The sequence below is a fragment of the Lepidochelys olivacea genome (assembly GCF_965140295.1).
Source record: "Lepidochelys olivacea isolate rLepOli2 genome assembly, chromosome: 9".
In the NCBI taxonomy this organism is placed as follows: domain Eukaryota; kingdom Metazoa; phylum Chordata; order Testudines; family Cheloniidae; genus Lepidochelys; species Lepidochelys olivacea.
The window spans coordinates 196,459-221,662 of record NC_140419.1 but is presented as its reverse complement, the minus strand read 5'-3'; the positions used below and the strand labels follow the sequence as shown (position 1 = coordinate 221,662).

The window sequence follows — 25,204 nt, the reverse complement described above, 5'->3', positions numbered from 1 at the left end:
GTCACGCCATTCAGAAGTCACCTTACCCTACTTCACAGCAATTAGGACCAGCTCGAGAGCAAAGAGATTGATTTCTAGCCCTGAACCTACAGGGTGCCTAGTTCCATATCTTGATACAATCATTGTACAGGAGATTTCCTACTGCTTACCTTTGGAGCAGGATCATTATCAGTACAGACTGCTCCACACAGGGTATTCTCCAAGGTTCTCTTCATTGTAGTGGCATACTAACCCCGGTACAGTGACTGGACTTTATCAGCACCAACTTGATGCAGTACAAGCAAGAGCGTTCCTCTCACTACCCACATTCACCACCCTAATATGCTGGGGAGCTCATCTACACAACCACAAGGTTCAAAACAAATGGTCTTCCACAGAAATTACCTTCCATATCACCCTTTTGGGGTTAAGGGCTGTTAGGAGTGCCTGTGCATACTCTCTGCTTTTCATCAAAAACAACACACAAAGTCATGAAGGACTTAATGTGACCTGTATGTTTTGTATAAACTGCCAAGGACCTGCCAGATCTCCCTCCCTGTACAAGACAGCACTCAAACTTTGGAATTGATGCACCCATCACAATGTGCTCATCTCAGCTGTCTATCTACCAATGATACAGAACATGACAACCGACAGTCTCAGTTGGAATTTTCTCACAACAAGTGTGTACTGAATTCAAAGATGCTTCAAGATATCCGCCCTATGGGGAACCCTGACTATGGATTTCTTCACTACTTAATGGAACAAGAAAGGTCCTTTACTGCTCCAGTGCCGGCCTGGGGAAACATTCCCTGGCAGTTGCCCTCATCTTCCCATGGGACAGGGCCCACTTGTATGTCATTTCCAAGTTTCCTACTCTATCCAAGATTCTGTTGAAAATTCAACGAGACAAAGCGAGAGTTATTCTGATTGCCCTTCTTGACCATGACAAGTATGGCTCCCTTACCTGACACAGATGGCAATATGCCCTTCTATTTCTCTTCAGCCCATTCCTCACCCGCTCTCTCAAAGCAATGGGCTGACCATTCACCCCAACCCGCGGGTCCTCTGCCTCCAGGTTTGGTTCCTTCTTAGTCCCAAGGCTTAGAGGCAGAATGCTCTGACAAGCTGAATGTGTTGCAACACAACCAAAAGTTGACCACTCGACATACTTATCTACAAAATGGAAACGACTCCAAGTTTGTGTCATTCCAAACACACAGACCCAACCTCATCTTTCCTCCCTCTGATTCTGCACTACATTTTAAATACTCACTCAGTTCCCTTAAGGTACATCTCTTGGCAAAAACGGCTTCCCACTTGGTGTTTGCTCCCCACTAATGGGTAGATTCTTCAAGGGCATTGGGAATCTCTTTCTGCATGTGACACCACCCGCTCCAGCCTGGGACTTTAACCTAATTCTCAGAGCTTTGACTAGACCTCCCTCGAGTCCAGGACAAGTTGTTCTCTTACACCTGTCCATGAAGACAGCATTTCTAATTGCCATCACCTCAGCTAGGCACATAGGAGAAATAGCGGCCCTGATGGCACATCCATCATAGAATCATAGAATATCAGGGTTGGAAGGGACCTCAGGAGGTCATCTAGTCCAACCCCCTGCTCAAAGCAGGACCAATCCCCAACTAAATCATTCCAGCCAGGGCTTTGTCAAGCCTGACCTTAAAAACTTCTAAGGAAGGAGATTCCACCACCTCCCTAGGTAACGCATTCCAGTGTTTCACTACCCTCCTTGTGAAAAAGTTTTTCCTAATATCTAACCTAAACCTCCCCGACTGCAACTTGAGACCATTACTCCTTGTTCTGTCATCAGCTACCACTGAGAACAGTCTAGATCCATCCTCTTTGGAACCCCCTTTCAGGTAGTTGAAAGCAGCTATCAAATCCCCCCTCATTCTTCTCTTCCACAGACTAAACAATCCCAGTTCCCTCAGCCTCTCCTCATAACTCATGTGTTCCAGTCACCTAATCATTTTTGTTGCCCTCTGCTGGGCTCTTTCCACATTCTTTCTGTATTGGGGGGGCCCAAAACTGGACACAGTACTCCAGATGAGGCCTCACCAATGTCGAATAGAGGGGAACGATCACGTCCCTCGATCTGCTGGCAATGCCCGTACTTATACATCCCAAAATGCAATTGAATTCTTGGCAACAAGGGCACACTGTTGACTCATATCCAGCTTCTCATCCACTGTAACCCCTAGGTCCTTTTCTGCAGAACTGCTGCCTAGCCATTCGGTCCCCAGTCTGTAGCGGTGCATGGGATTCTTCCATCCTAAGTGCAGGACTCTGCACTTGTCCTTGCTAAACCTCATCAGATTTCTTTTGGCCCAATCCTCTAATTTGTCTATGGCCCTCTATCCTATCCCTACCCTCCAGCGTATCTACCTCTCCTCCCAGTTTAGTGTCATCTGCAAACTTGCTGAGGGTGCAATCCACACCATCCTCCAGATAATTAATGAAGATATTGAACAAAACCAGCCCCAGGACCGACCCTTGGGGCACTCCACTTGATACCGGCTGCCAACTAGACATGGAGCCATTGATCACTACCCGTTGAGCCCGACAATCTAGCCAACTTTCTATCCACTTTATAGGCCATTCATCCAGCTCATACTACTTTAACTTGCTGGCAAGAATACTGTGGGAGACAGTGTCAAAAGCTTTGCTAAATCATAGAATCATAGAATATCAGGGTTGGAAGGGACCTCAGGAGGTCATCTAGTCCAACCCCCTGCTCAAAAGCAGGACCCATACCCAATTAAATCATCCCAGCCAGGGCTTTGTCAAGCCTGACCTTAAAAACTTCTAAGGAAGGAGATTCCACCACCTCCCTAGCAACGCATTCCAGTGTTTCACCACCCTCCTAGTGAAAAAGTTTTTCCTAATATCCAACCTAAACCTCCCCCACTGCAACTTGAGACCATTACTCCTTGTCCTGTCCTCTTCCACCACTGAGAATAGTCTAGAACCATCCTCTTTGGAACCCCCTTTCAGGTAGTTGAAAGCCGCTATCAAATCCCCCCTCATTCTTCTCTTCTGCAGACTAAACAATCCCAGTTCCCTCAGCCTCTCTTCATAACTCATGTGTTCCAGTCCTCTAATCATTTTTGTTGCCCTTCGCTGGACTCTCTCCAATTTATCCACATCCTTCTTGTAGTGTGGGGCCCAAAACTGGACACAGTACTCCAGATGAGGCCTCACCAATGTCAAATAGAGGGGGACGATCACGTCCCTCGATCTGCTCGCTATGCCCCTACTTATACATCCCAAAATGCCATTGGCCTTCTTGGCAACAAGGGCACACTGCTGGCTCATATTCAGCTTCTCGTCCACTGTCACCCCTAGGTCCTTTTCCGCAGAACTGCTGCCTAGCCATTCGGTCCCTAGTCTGTAGCTGTGCATTGGGTTCTTCCGTCCTAAGTGCAGGACCCTGCACTTATCCTTATTGAACCTCATCAGATTTCTTTTGGCCCAATCCTCCAATTTGTCTAGGTCCCTCTGTATCCTATCCCTGCCCTCCAGCGTATCTACCACTCCTCCCAGTTTAGTATCATCCGCAAATTTGCTGAGAGTGCAATCCACACCATCCTCCAGATCATTTATGAAGATATTGAATAAAACCGGCCCCAGGACCGACCCTTGGGGCACTCCACTTGATACCGGCTGCCAACTAGACATGGAGCCATTGATCACTACCCGTTGAGCCCAACAATCTAGCCAACTTTCTACCCACCTTATAGTGCATTCATCCAGCCCATACTTCCTTAACTTGCTGACAAGAATTCTGTGGGAGACCGTGTCAAAAGCTTTGCTAAAGTCAAGATACAATACATCCACTGCTTTCCCTTCATCCACAGAACCAGTAATCTCATCTGGCTCTCACGCTGCCCTCCCAGCAAACACACGCTCGGATACTTACTCAGCAAACAGGCACTCGGATACTCACCAATCCCAGGCAAACTCCTGCTGTGTGCTGCTGTGCTGTCCCCCGCTGCTCAGCTGGTTCGCCGCCGCTCAGCTGGTAAAGTCAAGGAAGAACACGTCCACCGCTTTCCCCTCATCCACAGAGCCAGTTATCTCGTCATAGAAGGCAATTAGATTAGTCAGGCACGACTTGCCCTTGGTGAATCCATACTGACTGTTCCTGATCACTTTCCTCTCCTCTAAGTGCTTCAGAATTGATTCCTTGAGGACCTGCTCCATGATTTTTCCAGGGACTGAGGTGAGGCTGACTGGCCTGTAGTTCCCAGGATCCTCCTTCTTCCCTTTTTTAAAGATGGGCACTACATTAACCTTTTTCCAGTCATCTGGGACTTCCCCGGATCGCCATGAGTTTTCAAAGATAATGGCCAATGGCTCTGCAATCAAATCCACCAACTCCTTTAGCACTCTCGGATGCAGCGCATCCGGCCTCATGGACTTGTGCTCGTCCAGCTTTTCTAAATAGTCCTGAACCACTTCTTTTGCCACAGAGGGCTGGTCATCTCCTCCCCATGCTGTGCTGCCCAGTGCAGTAGTCTGGGAGCTGACCTTGTTCGTGAAGACAGAGGCAAAAAAAGCATTGAGTACATTAGCTTTTTCCACATCCTCTGTCACTAGGTTGCCTCCCTCATTCAATAAGGGGCCCACACTTTCCTTGACTTTCTTGTAGTTGCCAACATACCTGAAGAAACCCTTCTTGTTACTCTTAACATCTCTTGCTAGCTGCAACTCCAGGTGTGATTTGGCCTTCCTGATTTCACTCCTGCATCCCCGAGCAATATTTTTATACTCTTCCCTGGTCATTTGTCCAATCTTCCACTTCTTGCAAGCTTCTTTTTTGTGTTTAAGATCAGCAAGGATTTCACTGTGAAGCCAAGCTGGTCGCCTGCCATATTTACTATTCTTTCCACACATCGGGATGGTTTGTCCCTGTAACCTCAATAAGGATTCTTTAAAATACAGCCAGCTCTCCTGGACTCCTTTCCCCCTCATGTTATTCTCCCAGGGGGTCTTGCCCATCAGTTCCCTGCGGGAGTGAAAGTCTGCTTTTCTGAAGTCCAGGGTCCGTATTTTGCTGCTTTCCTTTCCTCCTTGTGTCAGGATCCTGAACTCGACCATCTTATGGTCACTGCCTCCCAGGTTCCCATCCACTTTTGCTTCCCCTACTAATTCTTCCCAGTTTATGAGCAGCAGGTCAAGAAGAGCTCTGCCCCTAGTTGGTTCCTCCAGCACTTGCACCAGGAAATTGTCTCCTACCCTTTCCAAAAGCTTCCTGGATTGTCTGTGCACCGCTGTATTGCTCTCCCAGCAGATGTCAGGGTGACTGAAGTCTCCCATGAGAACCAGGGCCTGCGATCTAGTAACTTCCATGAGTTGCCGGGAGAAAGCCTCATCCACCTCATCCCCCTGGTCTGGTGGTCTATAACAGACTCCCACCACAACATTACCCTTGTTGCTCACGCTTCTAAACTTAATCCGGAGACACTCAGGTTTTTCTGCAGTTTCATACTTGAGCTCTGAGCAGTCATACTGCTCCCTTACATACAGTGCAACTCCCCCACCTTTTCTGCCCTGCCTGTCCTTCCTGAAGAGTTTATATCCATCCATGACAGTACTTCAGTCATGTGAGTTATCCCACCAAGTCTCTGTTATTCCAATCACATCATAATTCCTTGACTGTGCCAGGACTTCCAGTTCTCCCTGCTTGTTTCCCAAGCTTCTTGCATTTGTGTATAGGCACTTGAGATAACTTGCTGATTGTCCCTCTTTCTCAGTATGAGGCAGGACCCCTGCCCTCTCGCGCGCTCCTGCTCGTGCTTCCTCCCGGTATCCCACTTCCCCACTTACCTCAGGGCTTTGGTCTCCTTCCCCTGGTGAACCTAGTTTAAAGCTCTCCTCACTAAGTTAGCCAGCCTGCTTGTGAAGATGCTCTTCCCTCTCTTCATTAGGTGGAACCCGTCTCTGCCTAGCACTCCTCCTTCTTGGAACACCATCCCATGGTCAAAGAATCCAAAGCCTTCTCTCCGACACCACCTGCGTAGCCATTTGTTGACTTCAATGATTCGACTGTCTCTACCCAGGCCTTTTCATTCACAGCCTTTTTTTTTTTCCCCAGACAAAGTAACTCTAAGGCCATATCCCAAGTTTCTCCCTACTTTCTCTGCACTTTCCATATTAACAGATCTATCTCCCTGTTTTTTCCCAAAACCACATTGTAGCAACTGGGAGACAATTGTGCATATGCTAGATATTAGAAGGACATTAACATTCTACTTGGACGGGACTAAGGACTTCAGGAAATCCCCTAAACTCTTCCTTTCGTCCACAAAAAGATCCAAAAGCTCTGTGATATCGGCTCAGAGACTATCCACATGGGTCTCTAGTTGCATTAATCACTTATCAAGGACGCAACTTGCTTCTGTCCAGAGTCCATACGCACTCCACGAGATCAGTTTCTACCTCAATCACATTCTGTAGGGATACTCCTACCTCAGCAATCTATAGAGCAACGACTTGGGCCTCTGACCATACTTTCACAGAACATTATGTGATCACTGAAGATTTGGCTGCTGACACCATCTTCGACTCCACAGTACTTTCTGTAGTAAAAGACTCCTCTCCTAAGTCCCAGCCTTCAGTGGTGGGTACTGCTCAGGAGTCACCTACTGTGGAGCACCCACAGGGACACTACTTGAAGAAGAAGAGGAAGTTACTCACCTTGTACAGTAACGACGGTTCTTCGAGATGTGTGTCCCTATGGGTGCTCCACAACCCGCCCTCCTCCCCTCTACTTCGAAGTTCTCTATAGGGCTCTGTGGTAGAGAAGGAAGTGAGGGGGGTTCGCCTGTGCAGTGCTAAATAGCCTCGAGGCAGACCATGAGGGTGGGAGAGCACATGTGTGGGCTCAATGGGACACTGCTATCAAAAGTCTCCAATTAGAGGTGCCGGGGCACACAGACACCTACTGTGGAGCCACCCATAGGGACACCCATCTCAAAAAAACATAGTTACTGCACAAGTTGAGTAACTTCCTCTTCATCCAAAATTGCACTCCCCATCAATGATACCATAATCTAGCCAGCAGAAAAATATTAGGCAGACCCCCACAACCATACCACCTACAAGGGAAAGAGCTGACAGGAACTACTTTGTACCAGCTACAGAGATGGACTTTCTCTTCACCCTAGCTCTCTGGTGGTGGAAGCTGCCAACCATCACAGCAAACAACCCGAATTCTGGTCCACTCACCAAGACAAAACACAAATGCTTAGACCTTTTTGGTTCATGTACTCATCGACAACACTCCAATTCTGGGTCACCAATTTCTCAGCCCTTCTTGCAAGGTACGACTTTGATAACTACAGTAAACTACAAGAATTCCTTGAGATTCTATCAAAGGAAAACGCCCCCAGTTCGCTGCCATCATGAACAAGGGACAATTAATTGCCCGTACTGCTTTACAGGTCTCGATGGGTATAGCAGACACTGCTGCAAGAATGACGGCCACAGCTATCGTAATGCGGAGGGACTCATGGTTACAGTCATCCAATATTCCAAAAGAGCTCCAACTCAAGGTGGAGGATCTCCCTTTCAATCAGGAGAAGCTCTTCTCTGCAAAAATGGACGATGTCCTTCACATTGTACAGGATTCTCAGGCCACCCTGCACACTTCAGGCCTAATAAGTGACCTGATAAGCAACGCTGGTACACACCATATCAAAAGGGCAGAGACACCTCTTTCCATTGCCCACAACAACAGTAATTTGACCAGAATAGAAATAAACAACGCTCACAAAGACGTAGGGCCCCTCAAACTCAGTCCTTGTCCTCACAACCATCTACTACCAAGCCACAGTTTTAAAGTCTTCGGTGAGGGTCTGAATGACATCCCCCACAATACTGTGCTGTCAAATACTCCTACCAAACCTTTTGGCCACCACCTGCACCTGTTGTACCATGCTTGGGCACCAATAACAATGAACCAATGGGTACTGGAGATTATAAAATAGAGTTGTACCATCTCCTTCCTCTCCTTACCCCCTACCCTATCACCTTCTCCGTCCCTCTTCAGGGACCCTTCTCACGAGCACCTTTTACAACAGGAAATGAACCATGTCCTACAATTGGGTGCTGTGGAGCAAGTTCCAACTCAATAAAAAGGGAAGGGTTTTTACTCCCATTATTTTCTCATCAAAAAGAAAAATGACAGATGGAGGCCCTCTTAGATCTTTGGAAACTCAACAAATTTGTGCAGAATCAGAGAGATTCAAAATTGTCACACTGGCCACAATTATTCCAGCGCTAGATAAGCAGGACTGGTTTTCAGCCCTCGACCTCCAAAATGCTTATTTTCATATTACAGGCAATTTTTAAGATTTGCGGTAGGGCTCAACCATTACTAATACAGAATAGTACCTTTTCGCCTTTCCACTGCCCTTCCAGTTTTTTTCAAAAACCCTCACAGTAATGGTGGCCCACTTATGAAGGAGAGGAGTGATGATCTTCCCATACCTAGACAATTGTCTACTGAAAGGTACAACTCAGGAAGAAGCGACACACATGGTGCAGACAATCATTGAACTGTTCCAGACACTAGGGTTGCAGATAAATATACAGAAAACTACACTAATCCTGGTGTAACAACTGGAATTCATCAGGTCCTATCTTGATTCCACATAGGAGAGGGCACTGTTGCAACAGTCACCAGCAGCCCTCAAATATCTGCCAGAACCTACCTACAACTATTAGGTCATATGGCAGCTACGATGTTCGTAGTCAGACACATGATATTACATATGCATTGCCTACATAGCTGGCTGAGCACTGTGTACACTCCCAGTAAACATTGTCTAAACAAAAGAGTGACAGTATCCTCGAAGGTCATTGTGTCACTAAAGTGGTGGACAAAACCAGAAAACATCTGCACAAGGATCCCTTTCCAACTGGATCCTCTGTCACTAATCATCACGACCGACGTGTCGTTGATAGGCTGGGGTGCTCTCTTAAACAAGCACACCATACAAGGAAAGTGGTCAGCGATGGAAACTCAGCTCCACATCAATCTTCTGGAGCTCTGAGTGGCATGCAGTGTGTGCAGGCACTTCCTCCCAATCATACAGAATGAATCGATCTGCATACTGACCCACAACATAGCATGCATGTTCTATATCAATCGCCAAGTTGGAGCTCGCTCCCATTCACTCTGCACCAAGGCCCTGAAATTGTGGAACTTTCACTACTACATAACCATCTTAGCTTCCGGAGTGTCAGAATATGACAGCAGACATGTTAAGCAGACACTTCTCCAAGGAACAAGAATGGGAAATACATGACAGTGTCCTCAAATCGACATTCCAATAATGGGGCTATCCATCTGTAGACCAGTTTGCATCAGCAACAAACCACAAATGCCCACTTTTCTACTCCAGGGCAGGACTAGCACCCAAGTCACTAGGGGATGCCTTCCTTATCTCATGGGACACATCACTCATGTATGCATTCCCACCGATAACTCTAATCTCACAAGTCATTGTGGGGTGGGGGAGTAGCACTGTATTTAAGGGAGCAGTCTGACTGCTCAGAGCTCTGGTACGATACTGCAGAAAAACCTGAGTGTCTCTGGATTAAGTTTAGAAGAGTGAGCAACAGGAGTGATGTAGTGGTGGGAGTCTGCTATAGACCACCGGACCAGGGGGATGAGGTGGATGAGGCTTTCTTCCGGCAGGTCGCAGAAGCTACTAGATCGCATGCCCTGGTTCTCATGGGTGACTTTAATTTTCCTGATATCTGCTGGGAGAGCAGTACAGCGGTGCATAGACAATCCAGGAAGTTTTTGGAAAGCGTAGGGGACAATTTCCTGGTGCAAGTGCTAAAGGAGCCAACTAGGGGGGGAGCTTTTCTTGACCTGCTGCTCACAAACCGGGAAGAATTAGTAGGGGAAGCAAAAGTGGATGGGAATCTGGGAGGCAGTGACCATGAGTTGGTTGAGTTCAGGATCCTGACACAGGGAAGAAAGGTAAGCAGCAGGATACGGACCCTGGACTTCAGGAAAGCAGACTTCGACTCCCTCAGGGAACGGATGGGTAGGATCCCCTGGGGGACTAACATGAAGGGGAAAGGAGTCCAGGAGAGCTGGCTGTATTTCAGGGAATCCCTGTTGAGGTTACAGGGACAAACCATCCCGATGTGTCGAAAGAATAGTAAATATGGCAGGCGACCAGCTTGGCTTAACGGTGAAATCCTAGCGGATCTTAAGCATAAAAAAGAAGCTTACAAGAAGTGGAAGGTTGGACATATGACCAGGGAAGAGTATAAAAATATTGCTCGGGCATGTAGGAATGTAGGAGGGCCAAATCGCACCTGGAGCTGCAGCTAGCGAGAGATGTTAAGAGTAACAAGAAGGGTTTCTTCAGGTATGTTGGCAACAAGAAGAAAGCCAAGGAAAGTGTGGGCCCCTTAATGAATGACGGAGGCAACCTAGTGACGGAGGATGTGGAAAAAGCTAATGTACTCAATGCTTTTTTTGCCTCTGTCTTCACGAACAAGGTCAGCTCCCAGACTGCTGTGCTGGGCATCACAACATGGGGAATAGATGGCCAGCCCTCTGTGGAGAAAGAGGTGGTTAGGGACTATTTAGAAAAACTGGACGTGCACAAGTCCATGGGGCCGGATGAGTTGCATCCGAGAGTGCTAAAGGAACTGGCGGCTGTGATTGCAGAGCCATTGGCCATTATCTTTGAAAACTCGTGGCGAATGGGGGAAGTCCCGGATGACTGGAAAAAGGCTAATGTAGTGCCAATCTTTAAAAAAGGGAAGAAGGAGGATCCTGGGAACTACAGGCCAGTCAGCCTCACTTCAGTTCCCGGAAAAATCATGGAGCAGGTCCTCAAGGAATCAATCCTGAAGCACTTACATGAGAGGAAAGTGATCAGGAACAGTCAGCATGGATTCACCAAGGGAAGGTCATGCCTGACTAATCTAATCGCCTTCTATGATGAGATTACTGGTTCTGTGGATGAAGGGAAAGCAGTGGATGTATTGTTTCTTGACTTTAGCAAAGCTTTTGACACGGTCTCCCACAGTATTCTTGTCAGCAAGTTAAGGAAGTATGGGCTGGATGAATGCACCATAAGGTGGGTAGAAAGTTGGCTAGATTGTCAGGCTCAACGGGTACTGATCAATGGCTCCATCTCTAGTTGGCAGCCGGTGTCAAGTGGAGTGCCCCAGGGGTCGGTCCTGGGGCCGGTTTTGTTCAATATCTTCATAAATGCTCTGGAGGATGGTGTGGATTGCACACTCAGCAAATTTGCGGATGATACTAAACTGGGAGGAATGGTAGATACACTGGAGGGCAGGGATAGGATACAGAGGGACCTAGACAAATTGGAGGATTGGGCCAAAAGAAATCTGATGAGGTTCAATAAGGATAAGTGCAGAGTCCTGCACTTAGGACGGAAGAATCCAGTGCACAGCTACAGACTAGGGACCGAATGGCTAGGCAGCAGTTCTGCAGAAAAGGACCTAGGGGTGACAGTGGACGAGAAGCTGGATATGAGCCAGCAGTGTGCCCTTGTTGCCAAGAAGGCCAATGGCATTTTGGGATGTATAAGTAGGGGCATAGCGAGCAGATCGAGGGATGTGATCGTCCCCCTCTATTTGACATTGGTGAGGCCTCATCTGGAGTACTGTGTCCAGTTTTGGGCCCCACACTACAAGAAGGATGTGGATAAATTGGAGAGAGTCCAGCGAAGGGCAACAAAAATGATTAGGGGTCTGGAACACATGAGTTATGAGGAGAGGCTGAGGGAACTGGGATTGTTTAGTCTGCAGAAGAGAAGAATGAGGGGGGATTTGATAGCTGCTTTCAACTACCTGAGAGGTAGTTCCAGAGAGGATGGTTCTAGACTATTCTCAGTGGTGGAAGAGGACAGGACAAGGAGTAATGGTCTCAAGTTGCAGTGGGGGAGGTTCAGGTTGGATATTAGGAAAAATTTTTTCACTAGGAGGGTGGTGAAACACTGGAATGCGTTGCCTAGGGAGGTGGTAGAATCTCCTTCCTTAGACGTTTTTAAGGTCAGGCTTGACAAAGCCCTGGCTGGGATGATTTAATTGGGTATGGGTCCTGCTTTTGAGCAGGGGGTTGGACTAGATGACCTCCTGAGGTCCCTTCCAACCCTGATATTCTATGATTCATTCACAAGATAAGGAACTACAAGGCCCATGTCATACTGATTGTTCCAACGTGGCCAAGACAAACTAGGTTCCCTTACGAACTAGGTTCCTGTTGCACCTGGAAGTATGTGCTCTATGAGCTCTTCCCCTGCTGGTGGATCTCCTCTCACAGAACGGAGATCGGACTCTCCACCCAAATCCAGAGAAACTTCACCTCAAAGCATAGAATCATAGAATATCAGGGTTGGAAGGGACCTCAGGAGATCATCTAGTCCAACCCCCTGCTCAAAGCAGGACCGATCCCCAACTAAATCATCCCATGGCTCCTACGTGGTTCCAACACGACAAATTAGCATGTACAGAATGAGTGAAACATATTCTTAAATAGCAGATGATCCACCGCTCTCTACGCAAAAGAATAAATTGACACAAATCTAACATCAGGAATTACATTCAAAAACCAGTAGGAGATCACTTCAACCTCCCTGGTCACTCAATAAGAGACTTAAAAGTGGCAATTCTTCAACAAAAAAACTTCAAAAACAGACTCCTACGTGAAACTGCAGAACTGGAATTAATTTGCAAACAGGACACCATCAAATTAGGCCTGAATAAAGACTGGGAGTGGATGAGTCATTACAAAACCTATTTTCCCAATACTAATTTCCCCCTACTGTTACTCACACCTTCTTGTCAACTATTAGAAATGGGCCACCCTCATCATTTTTGTAGTGGTAATTTTTCCTCCCTTGGTATTCTACTATTAATTGAATTGTCTCGTTAGACTGACCCTGCACCTGGTAAGGCAACGCCCATCTTTTCATGTACTATGTATAAATATACCTGCTACTGTATTTTCCACTCCATGCATCTGATGAAGTGGGCTGTAGCCCACGAAAGCTTATGCCCAAATAAGTTTGTTAGTCTAAGGTGCCACAAGGACTCCTCATTTGTTTTCACCACAAGGTGGAGGGAACATCAGTCTTTGCTCACCCAGTCACAGACGCTTCCTTACTGGTGTACAAAACATGTACTGAGAAGTCCAACAACCTACAACCCCATGGGACTTGAACCTGGTACTTCACCAGCGCAATTGTGCACTGATAGCAGAACCCCCTTACTCTGTGTTCACTAAAGATAAGGTCACGCTGCGACCACATCCAAATTTTTTGCCTAAGGTATCAACATCTTTCTGTTTAAGCCAACCCATACACCTTCCCTTGTTTTACCCAAAACCACATGGGACTTCACAAGAGGTCATCCTACATAGACTCGATGTCAGACGAGACTTAGCATTTTACTTAGGAAGAACCAAACCCTTCTGGAAATCTTCAAGACTATTTATTTCCACAACAGAATGCTCCAAGGGATGTGCAATATCAACCCAGAGACTATCTAAATGGACCTCTATTTGTATCCAACTCTGCTGTCAACTGCACAACAAGGAACACCTACCAGGGATCTGATCCCACTCTGCACATGCCATTGCTACATTTATAGCCTTCCTGAACAATATTCCTGTGATAGATATGGGCCTCAGAGCATACGTTTGCAAAACACTATGCTATCACTCAATCCTCTAGGTCAGATGCTATATTGAAAACATTAATCAGGTTATCTGTCATGCTGTGCATAACTTACTTTTATTATATTTGCTAAATCACTGAAAGCTTATTTATATTTCAATCATGGATTCCCTCCTTCATAATCCACTTTCTTTATGATCTTGGAGTGAAGGAGCCATGCTGCATTTGTGAGATCACAAATACTCTCCATGACAACAAGCTTGCAAGTACAGGCTTAGTAATTCACTGTAGGATGAGAAGCTGAGCTGGGAAGGGAATGAGAAAATTCTTATTAAAACATGTATATTATTCTTTAAGACATAAAGAGAACACAGAAAAAGCCTACCCATGTAAACTTCCATCTTCTGTTTTGATCTGAAAGTGTATCAAAAGCTGATTTATATACCCTTTATGCATTCTCTAAATGGCAAGCATTTTAATATTGTGATCATTATAAGTAATTGCAAAAGTTGTCGACAAAATAAAGGTAAATATTCATCTAAGTTAAATGTCAGTTTAATATTTCAGTACATCCTTCACCTGTGTTAATAAACTGTTGCTGTGCTTAAGTCTCTAAAATGGAAAGCAAAGTATATTTCACTTTTAAACAACATATAGCATAGAAACTTTCACATCTGGTAAATCAGTCATTTTTAATTAAGATAAACCACACAACACATTTTTATTAAGATAAACAACCCATAAAATGGGTTGGTTATTATGTGAAAAGCGTGAGTTCCACATTGATACTCAGCACAAGACTGTTACGTTCTTCAAAGCAAAACAGAAAACAAAGTAGATCTTAATTCTGCAGTGCACCTCAGATAAATTATAAATGGTTAATTAACATAGCATAAAAAGTAAAGTATCTACTACTGAACTAATTGCTATATTCAGTGTATACTCCATTATTTTCTGCTGCTAGACTCTCCGTGCAGATTAGTGACATGTCTCTAGAGTGCATCCTACATTAGTAACAAGCTTGGACAATAACATACCTTAAAGATAGGGTCCTTCAGCTTTTGCACAGCAAAAATTCCTCATGAGGTAAATGCACAAGGATTGCAGGACTGGGCATGAAACATGGATTTATATTTTTTTCATAGTCTTACTTTTATGTGAACAATGTTTAATGGTTTCCTTTTTATTACTACAGTTCTTTTTGTGTAATATTGAGCTAAATGATTAGAGCTATCAGAAATACCTTAAGACTTTTATATGCATTATCTATGGGTCTCATATCCTTGATCAGTGTCAGTATTGTCTTTCATCTTGATTATGTTTGTCAGTTTTTCTTTTGAACCCCCATCATTTAGTGTGTTTTCATTATTTTTCCATTCTGTTGCAATTTCAGAACATGTAACTTCTAATGCCAGCGATAGTGAAAGTAGTTACCGTAAGTGTTATAAGTTCCTTCTTTATTTTGAATCCTTGTTACTACCTTTAAGTTTGGGTTTGTCTGGGTATTTTTTTTCCAGATATTCACGTGATACATAAACATGGATTGCAGTTGGAGCTGATCAGGTGGTCTTATTTTATCTGCTCAGATGAGTTGCTGAGAATTTTTCTGTTTATATAACTGAGTGTACTTAGGCCTTGTCAACACAAAGTTGCACCATTTTTACTTAAATAGATTGTTACTAATAGATTTAGTTGAACTGGTGCAAACCCTTTGTGAACATTCTTATTTTGATATAAGAGTGACTAATTGACTTAAACTGAATCAAGATCAGCCTGGTTTAAACTGAAGTAAGAGGGTCCACTTGATCTTTTGTACTAGTTTAACTAAATCAGTTTAAAATATCACATTTGGTTAAACTGGTGCAGCTTTCTTCTGTAGACAAGCACTTAGTAAGTTTTGTACTAACAATGTAAGCTGATAAATTCAATGTGTCATTGCACGCTTAAATATGGAATACTTGTTTTTTTAAAAGTGTGATATATAAATATTTTAAATGAAAGTGAGGGTAAGTTAGCGTTCATTTCTACTTCTCTTCGAGCTTTTACTTAGTAGTTTTGTGAAATAGGGCTGCTTATTTTGAGTTGTCTTCAAAGGCTATACAATAGATTACTGGTATTTAGCACCAGAATTAATGTTGTTAAATGAAACCCCTGGACTGTGTCATTCTAATTGCATGATACATTTTAAAGACTAGACTGAGTTTAAGTATTGTTGTTTTTATTACAGTAGAACCTTAAGGCCCACACAGGGATTTAGGGCCCCATTGTGCTAGGCACTGAACAAAGTAGTGTTAAAAAGATAGTCCCTTTCCCAAAGTGATTACTATTCAGGGCTTCGATCCTGAAATTTATTTCATATGGCCAGACTCCCACCCAACAAAATTACTAAGGCTCCAAGCAGGCACAGGACTGTCCCAAACACAGTGATTTTTGGGATTAAGACATAGGGTACAATAGAACAGATAGATGAAACATACAGGAAATTAGATAAAGCTGAAGAAGAAAACAGACAGGCATACCTTTGTACTGTGAGTTTTAGTCACGGCTCACCACCTGTTGTCTGTTTGCCAAGTATAAATTCCTGAAAGATATTTTAGTAACTGTTGTTATAGAGTTTGGACAGACGGTAGGGGAATGGGTCAACAGGTAAATGAGTTTGGGAGCTCTGCATCCTTTTAAATGGACACTGCCAAGTCAATTTTGGTACAAAACAAAATTTTACTAATAGAAATATCATTAATAGAAAATATTTTAAGCAAACAAGTATTCTCTGTGTTTGCAACCCTGATATTGATGCACTCTTGAGAAAGTGAAAGTGAAATTGATAAGAAACTATTAACAAAAGCGAAACTGACTAGTCTGTGTATTGTAGAAACAGAGTAACACAAAATAGAAACAGCAAGGATGAAGAAAAGTTAACTAATTGGTAATGTTAGCCACATAGGTAAATTTACTCTTAAAAAACTGGGTTTTATTAACCTGCCAGTGTCTCTTGAAAGCTGCTGTTTTCTTACGTTTTCCAGTCACTCATCAGTGCTGCTTCTATTATGATCGGTGATTCATTATAGGTGATGATATTTGGGCTTTATTCTTCATTGGCAAAAACTTTATGCACAGTATAAATGTTCTGTGGAATTTGACAGAATGTGTAATTCTAAGCAATGATTATTTTTATTAAAGTTACCTCTTTAATTTCTTCTTTCTGCTGTCTAATATGAAAGTTATCTTGATTACAGATGAGTATGGTTGTTCAAAAGGTCCATTCTATTAATATCTGTTTTTCTAAAGTGTTCAACAGTATTGACAATATATACTTTTTGCCCTCAACCAGTGGGTTGTTTATATTTGCTATTTCTGTTTCTGTTTAATGTTTTGCTTAACTGATTTTTGACTTTATAGCAAAGTGATTTCTTTCAAAAAGTATTTCGTTACATATTAGCTGGAGTCCCTTATAGCTGAGTTGATAGTTGAGTGACTTTGTTTCTCTCTCTAGCCTAAAAGAGGTTCTGAAAGTATATACTGTCTTTCTCTAAGTCCATTTGCATGAGTTATTTTTTGAGGTGTTCAGTTATCCAAGTTGCATGTTTCTTGTCTTAACTACTAAGAAAAAAATTCAAACTGATGTGCACTCATCTATTGCTATAATAGACTCGGACCACAAAGTAAATAAAATAAAAGACAGTTCTTCTTCAAGTGATGGTCCCTATGTGTATTCCACACATGGGTATCTATGAATCTGAGTCCAGAAATTCGAGTGAGCAGTATCTACACATGCACAATAGATCTCCTTGTGCTCCAAATTGAGGACATGAAGGGGCAGTGCGAATTAACATCTCTCCAGTTCCTCATTACTGCCATAAGACCTGAGTTGAAATCCCATGTCCATTTCAGTCTTCCTTTTTTTGTGAAACAAAATACAATTTGTAAACAGTTTAGTAGTTAGTATTTTAATATTTTATAGTTTACAGTTAGTTTTTAGTTACTCCCCACTTTGGGATGCTTCTCCTTCTGAAGGAGGATTACGCCAAGAGTTCCAGGGTTCAAGAACTGTCTCCCCTGTTCCCATTCCTTCTCCATCAGAGATGACCACTGGCGCTGGGATATTGCCACAAAGTGCAGTATCTGCCATTCTTTCCCTCCCTGAACTCAGGACGGATGAGAGCTCCATCTGTGGAAGCACCTCATAGAGCAGGCTCTGAAACCCCATTCAGATTCAGGCCAGGGAGACACCCCATCTCCACCCCATACAACAACCTCAAATAATGAGCAGTACCCCTCTGAGCGCAAGCTCCAGAGTTGAGGCAAAAACTCTTAAGCCTAACAAACTCTCCCAAGAGACTACAGGTCATGAACATAGTCATATTTCTGTCCAGATATGTCTCAGAGAGGACCCCTCTCCATCTCAGTCAAAGTCAGTGAGCCCTAAATCTTCTGTCCAAGAACGAAAGGCATGGAAGGAGAAGGATCTGATGTTATTGGTTCTGGCTTTGGATCCATCCTACAAACTTGAGGAGTGGAACTCAATGCGTCTGTCTGGGCTTTCAATGCTGGGATCCCATCCTACAGCTCCAATGTTCTCCATGCAGGATCCCCCAAACATTAGACCTATGGATGACTTTGATCCACTGTTACCTTCCTCAGGAGCCCCCCAGGTACCAAGGAGGACTGAAAACTTCACCTCGCTGGAAGGTATCTTCACTTAGTCCTGCCCACAATCTCCCTTGCTATCAGATCCAGCTCTTTGTAGAGACATTCCTGCACCCAGGGAAACCACCCTGAGGGAAGGAATATCAGCCCCTATGATGTCTATAACTAACGTCCTCCCACTGGTTCCATCGATGCTGCCAGTAGGACAGGTGCCTATCATGTCAAGTGAATCTGATGCTCCTGATGAGGCTCCTCCACCCACCCCCAAAAGGGGAGGAAGGTTAGTCAGAGATCGAAAAAGGTATTGGAATCTCCCGCCTCCTTCCAAATATGGTTTTCCAGGGGACTACTGGTACCTGATGCCATTGGTTCCTCCCCCTCTGGATGATCTCTGCTTGTCTTATTGGGGCTTGTAGGATCCGTACAACAGAGGCCTGGGATGTGTGCAGGAATCCTCTCCTGGCCAATAACAACTGGCTCCATCAGAATTTGTGGAGGAAGAAGACATCAAGTCTGGTCTGTATGGTATATCATCCTCCTCACTGGATGAGCCAGTTGCCCCTTCATCCCACTGTCCACCTGATGTTCACAAATTGTACCAGGAGTTGTTGCAAAGGGTAGCAGCTGAGCTGCAGATACATCAGAGAGATTCAAGACACACAACAGGGCCTACTGGACACCTTCCAGCCCTCTGGCCTTTCGAGGGTGGCCCTTCCATTTAACCAAGCCATCATGAAATTCACCAGATCACTGTGGCACACCCCTGCCTTTTGTTGCCCTACCCCAAAGAGAGCTGAGAAATGGTATTTTGTACCAGCAAAAGGGGCTAAATCCATATTTACCCATCCAGTACCCAACACCTGTGCAATCAGCTACAGAGAAGTCCAGGGCTCAGTATTCCAATAATCCCACAACTAATAAGGTCACTAAATGCCTCTTCCTTTGGGGTAGGAAGGTATTCTCTTCAGCTAGTCTCTAATTCAGAGCTGCTGACTACCAGGCAATGATGCAAAATATAATTTCCTTAATTATGCCAAACGTACAGAATTTAAAGGCAAACTTCCCTAGCAAGACAGAGCCCAGTTCCAAGCCCTCATTGTCAGAGGCAGGCTGATGACCAAAACATCACTTCAAGGGGCAGTTGACACAGCTGATACTATCTCTAGAGCCATCAACACAGTTGTAGTCCTAAGGAGTTATGGTTGCAATCTTCAGGGTTCCCCAAGGATGTCCAGAATACCAGCAAGAACCTTTCCTTTGGTGAGTCTAGCCTTTTTAAATGCAAACACTGAGAAGTCTTTGCGCACTCTAAAAGTCCCTAGAACAAACTTATAGTCCCTGGACATTTACACCCCAGCCCCCAAGAGGAATCATCATAAGCAACACTATACACCCAGACCACCTCCTTAGGTGTTCTATCATCAGTCACATGAACCTCCATGTAAGATGCAAAGGACTCAAAGACCTAGATATATGGCTGCTTCTACCTCTACAACCACCACCCAATAACCAAAGGGTTCTTTAGATGATACGGTTGAGGACAGCATGCTGACATTGATGCCATGCATCATTACTCCCCCTGCTTTTGGTGGTCACCTTACTACTTTGCTCTCAACTGGGCAGAAATAACTATAGACAGGTGAGTAATAAACATCATAACCACCAACACTGTGCAATTGAGTTTATCTTGCCTGCCCACCACAAACCACCTTTCGGGCCCCTTCTCAGGGACCACGCTCATGAGGAAATTCTGCGTCAAGAGGTAAACTCTCTTCTTCAGAAAGAGGCTTTAGAACCAGTGCCTCCTCAGTATCAAGGGACTGGGTTCTACTCGCCATATTTCTTGGTCCCAAGAAAATCCAATGGAAGGAGACTGATTCTCGACTTATGCCAACTGAATGTATTCATCTGGAAATTTCTCACAGTCACACTGGCATCAATAATCCCCTTTCTGGAAGAGGGCACTTAGTTTGCAGCCCTCAACATGAAGGATGTTCATTTTCATACAGATATTCACCTTTCTCACAGAAGATTTCCTAGATTCTTCATTGGGCAGGACCATTTCCAATTCAGAGTCCTTCTATTCACGCTAGCTGCATCACTCAGAGTCTTCACAAATGTTCTTTCGGTAGTAGCAGCTTGGATGAGATGAAATAGTTTTACTATCATTCTGTATCTCAATAACTGGCTTCCGACAGACAGGTCCATCACAGAAGGCTAGTCAGCAACAGCATTCCTACTCCATCTTCCCTGGGAATTTCCATCACTACAAAAAGTCTACTCTGACGCCTATGAGGACCTTGGGCTTCATAGGAGCAACCATGGATTTGACTGCAGCAAGAGCCTATCTTCCCACTGAGTGATTCCACATCATGAGCAATCTAATAAAACACATCACCTTGACATTCTGCACTCCAAAGTACCCCATATTTACCATGGTGACGAGTCACCCCGAGAGTGCGACTGGAACTGGGGTACCACTGTGCCCTCTGACTTACCAGCCTGGGTTTCCTCTCGCACTGTGCTGCTGTGACAAGCTGCAGACCACTCCTAGTCCTACACTCCCACCAGCAGTCACACAGGCAGGGACATACCCAGCTGCAGTTGCATGCCGGCTCTGTCCAGCCACTGCATGAATCAACAATAGGAGGCTATTACCCTCTCTAATACCCCCAAATCCCCAGCCTAGGACCTCAGAGCTGTACCGTCCTGCCCTGGTCAAAAACCTGACCAGTATGAATGTATTATCCAGTTCGCCTCTCCCTCTACGTGGAGAGGAATATGCACAACGCCTTTGTTAACTGAGCTGAGATTTTTCCCAAACACTTCACTCAAAAACACACTGGTTAAGATAAAACAAAACAAGTTAAAATCTATCTTTCTGTAGTTAATTAAGTGATAGCGAACAGATCAAAGTGGATTACCTAGCAAATAAACAAAACTGCAATCTAAGCCTAATATACTAGATAGGATTTGAATCAGCAATATCTCACCCTGACTGATGATACAAGCAGTCCACCAAGCTTCTATACACAGGCTAGAAATCACTTTAGCCTGGGACCAGCACTTCTCCCAGTTCAGTCTTTGTTCTTCAGGTGTTTCCAGGTGTTCTCTTGTGTGGGGAGTGAGCCTCCAAAATGATGTCGCTCCCCATCTTTCATAGTCTCTCCATATGGCAAGACTCTCCCCTTTGTTCTAAGCCAAGTTACCAGCCCCTTTGTGGAAAAATACAGGTACCAAAATGGAGTTCAGTGTCATGTGGTCTGGTCACATGCCCTTGCATGCCTTGCTGAGTCACAGCATCCATTATCCATAGGCTGTCTGAGAATATGCTCTTCTATGGTCCACTGTCTTTGTTGATGGGCCACTAGCACTGTCTAGATACCTGAAAGGCTAGTTCTGGGTGTTTCCAACTTCACAACATCTTTCAATAACACATGCATAGCCAAAATTTATAACTTCGCATACAATGACAGCACATACAATCCAATGATATATTAATGTTTAGCAGATCAAGACTTTTAGAATGATACCTCACAAGGCATACTTTGTACAAAACATATAATTACATCAATATGGTAAGTATCAGGTACTTGGAGTGGAGAATGTCACATCACCCTCAAACCTCATACCACTGTCAGGGTTTGCCTGTCCCTCCTTGGCCACATGGACTCATGAATCCACATTACACCAATTGCCAGGCTCCAACTCTGCTGTTTACAGACTTGGCTTCAATCCATGTACTCACCAGAAGAAGACAAAGTCAGTGCCAAAGTAACAGTTCCAGACAAGGTTTTGGTCTCTCTCACCTGGTGGACAAAGCTGGAGAAAGTTGGGATGGAATTTCCTTTCCTGACTCCTATATCAGAGGCAACTATAGTCGGATGCCTCCATATTGGGTTGGGGAGCTCTTACAAACAAACAATCATACCACACCAGGATTTGGACCCATCAAGAGGCTGGGATGTACATCAGCTTACTGGAACTAAGGGCAGTCCGTTGGACCTGCATTGCATTCCTTCTGCTCCCGATCCTGTCACATGCAAGTAATATCAGATAATATGTCAACTGTCTTCTGTGTAAACAAGCAGGGGAGAAACAAGATCACTCCCTCTCCATGTGGAGATACACCAACTTGACGTTGACTATCAGACATCACATCGCTCTCTTAGCGGTGTATCTACTAGGCATGTAGAACTCCCTAGCAGACACTCAGCAGATATATTTCAACAGACCACGAGTGGGAGATTCACAATTTTGTTCTCAACAACATCTTCAGCCAGTAGGGAAAACACTGTCATGGGATCTGTTTGCCTCAAAAGAGAACAGAAAACGTCTTTTTTACTACTCCAGAATGCTCTGCGCTTAGGCTCAAAGGGCAGCTCCCTTCTATTACCCTGGAGGGACCTCCTATCCGGTCCCTCTGATACCACAAGTCCTGCAAAAGATCTGTCATGACAGAGCTCAGGTCATCCTTATTGAGCTCAGTTGGACAAGTCAGGGCTGATTCTCAGACCTCCTGAGAATTTTGACCTGTCCACCCATAGACATCTGACCATTTCTGGATCTGTTGATTTAATACAATGGCACAATAAGGCATCCCAAACCTGTGCCAGTGCAACTCAAGGCCTGGTATTGTATTTGGATAGACATCACATGTAGAGCTTTCATGCTCAATAGCGGTTCAGTCCATCCTCAACCAGAGCAGAAAGGATTCGACTATAAAAAGTTATTAAGCCAAATGGAAACATTTCTCCTCTTGGTCATGACAACACCAGTTATCTCCAGAGTCTGCTGGGATCCCTGCTATCCTAAATTACCTACTTACTCTTAAGATGTCAGGTCTCTCTCTGTTAGCTTTGGATCCATCGGACAGTAATCAGTGCTGTTCAGCCTCCTATTGAGGATCACACTATTTTCACTCATCCTCTGACAACTAGATTCCTTTAAGGACTTGTTAGATCTTTTCCACAATTGGTAAGGCCAATGTTTCAGTGGGCCCTCAACCTCCTTCTGTCAGCTCTTACTAAACTTCCTTTCAAATTATTAGCCACCCACCACAGGATGCAAGTTGCCTTCCTAGGCCCCATCACATAAACCAGAAGGGTGAGCAAGCTGGGAGCACTCATGGCAGATCCACTATTTACTACTTTTCATAAAGCAAAGGTCTTTCTTTGCCTTCTCCCAAAAATTCTCCCTAAAGTAATTACAGAGTTTCTTATCAGTCAAACTAACTACTTACTGATATTTTTTCCAAAGCTGCAGGCCTCCAGTGAGGAGTGAAGTCTTCACTCCTGAAACATCAGACAGGCACTGGCCTTTTATCTGCAAAAAACAAAAGCAATTAGAAAAACAACCAGGCTTTTTATTACCAGAACAGAGAGGTAGAGAGTCAAGCTGTATCTGCCCTGAGGCTCTCTAAATGGATTTCAGCCTGCATTACCCTTAGCTATCAACTCTCGCATTCTCCCCTTCCCTCCCACAGAGGCAGAGAGAGCCTGAGTGCCACCGCAGGGAGTGGAGGGGGTGAAGCCCTCCCCCAACACTCACTCCTGGCAGATTTGGTAGAACAGTGTCCCCAGACTGGTAGTTCTGCTGCTGGGGTGGCCTCAGAGGCAGGGCAGTGCGGAGCAGGTAAGGCTCCCTTTCCCTCCTTTCCCCCGGCAGTGGCAGAGGCGCTCGGGCTGCTACTACTAATGGTCAGCAGGGGTGGTGCTGCCTTTCTAGGTTTCCCTGCATGCTGTCTGTAGAGAAGAGGTAACGCGAAGACTTGGAGCGGGCTCTGGGAAAGGGGTACTGGGGTGATGGCCTGGGGAACAGGGTTGCCACTGCCAGGCCTTTTTTTATTGCACAGCCTGTGCAGGTGCCACCCAGGACTCTGCTGCCATCTCCTAGTAATGCCTGAGGCAGCATGGGGCAGGGCTGGGCTGGCTTAGTCCCAGGCATTTGGCTGGAGTGAAGGGCCCAGCCTGGCCACCAGAGGATGCTACCATGGGGTGGGGGAATGGCACAGAAAACCACCAATCCTATTACATCTGTTAAGGTCCGTCCCCTACCCCTCTTGGCTCACCCAACTCCATCCTCTATACCCACGACCCAATCTCAGGGTGTCTACCCCAACATTATCCCTCTGCTGGGATCTACCTCCCCCCTGCCAAGTCTCTTCATCCTACTCTACACCCCCAGCCCCTAAACTCCACCTCCTGCCTGCATGGCCTCCATACCAGGTGTGGATTCTAGTCACCCCCACCCCACAGAACAAGACACTCCAATCTGCTGCAGAATTGCTGTTTTAGTTAGCATGCAAAGCTGATGCTATTTGGTAAAATTTTGGGAAACATGAGGTAAATTTTTTATACTTCACAGCCACCTGCTTGAGATCCCAAGTGATGCCCTAGTGACAGCCCATTTCACCAGAGTACAAGCAACCTCTACAGCATCTTTGTGAGACATACCTTTAGTAGAAAAATATAGGGCAGCTACCTGGAGCTCCTTACAGGCTTTTACAATACACTGCTTTGGTCCAGTCTTCTACTACAGATACAGCTGTGAGGACAGCAATCTTGCAGAAAGCCATAACATCTGCATCCCATCATTTCCTCCTTGAATACTGCCTGCTAATCTCCCACATGTGGAATACACATAGAGGACATCACTTGAAGAAGAAATGGAGGTTGGTTACTTATAACTGGAATGGTGGTTCTTCAAGATGTGTGGTCCTCTATCTGCCATCTGTCCCTTCTGCCCCCTCTGCTGTGGATCATGTCTAGATTTGCGCTAAGAAAAGGAACTGGACAGGTGTCAGTCTGTGCTGCCCTTTATGCCCTCGGTTCAGAGCACAAGACAATCTGTGGCACATGTGTGGACCAATGGACCCT

The 25,204-nt window shown here is 44.9% G+C and overlaps 1 protein-coding gene across 14 annotated transcripts in view; it reads left to right on the top strand.

Annotated features, from left to right (window-relative positions):
• DLG1 (discs large MAGUK scaffold protein 1) overlaps positions 1 to 25,204 on the top strand; it is a 427,573-nt gene that overhangs the window by 379,096 nt on the left and 23,273 nt on the right. For all 14 annotated transcript variants that reach the window (XM_084638865.1, XM_084638863.1, XM_084638875.1 and 11 more), the window contains one exon: positions 15,073 to 15,114. In XM_084638865.1, coding sequence (XP_084494991.1) covers positions 15,073 to 15,114 — 42 coding nt within the window. The remainder of the gene's footprint in view (positions 1 to 15,072; positions 15,115 to 25,204) is intronic.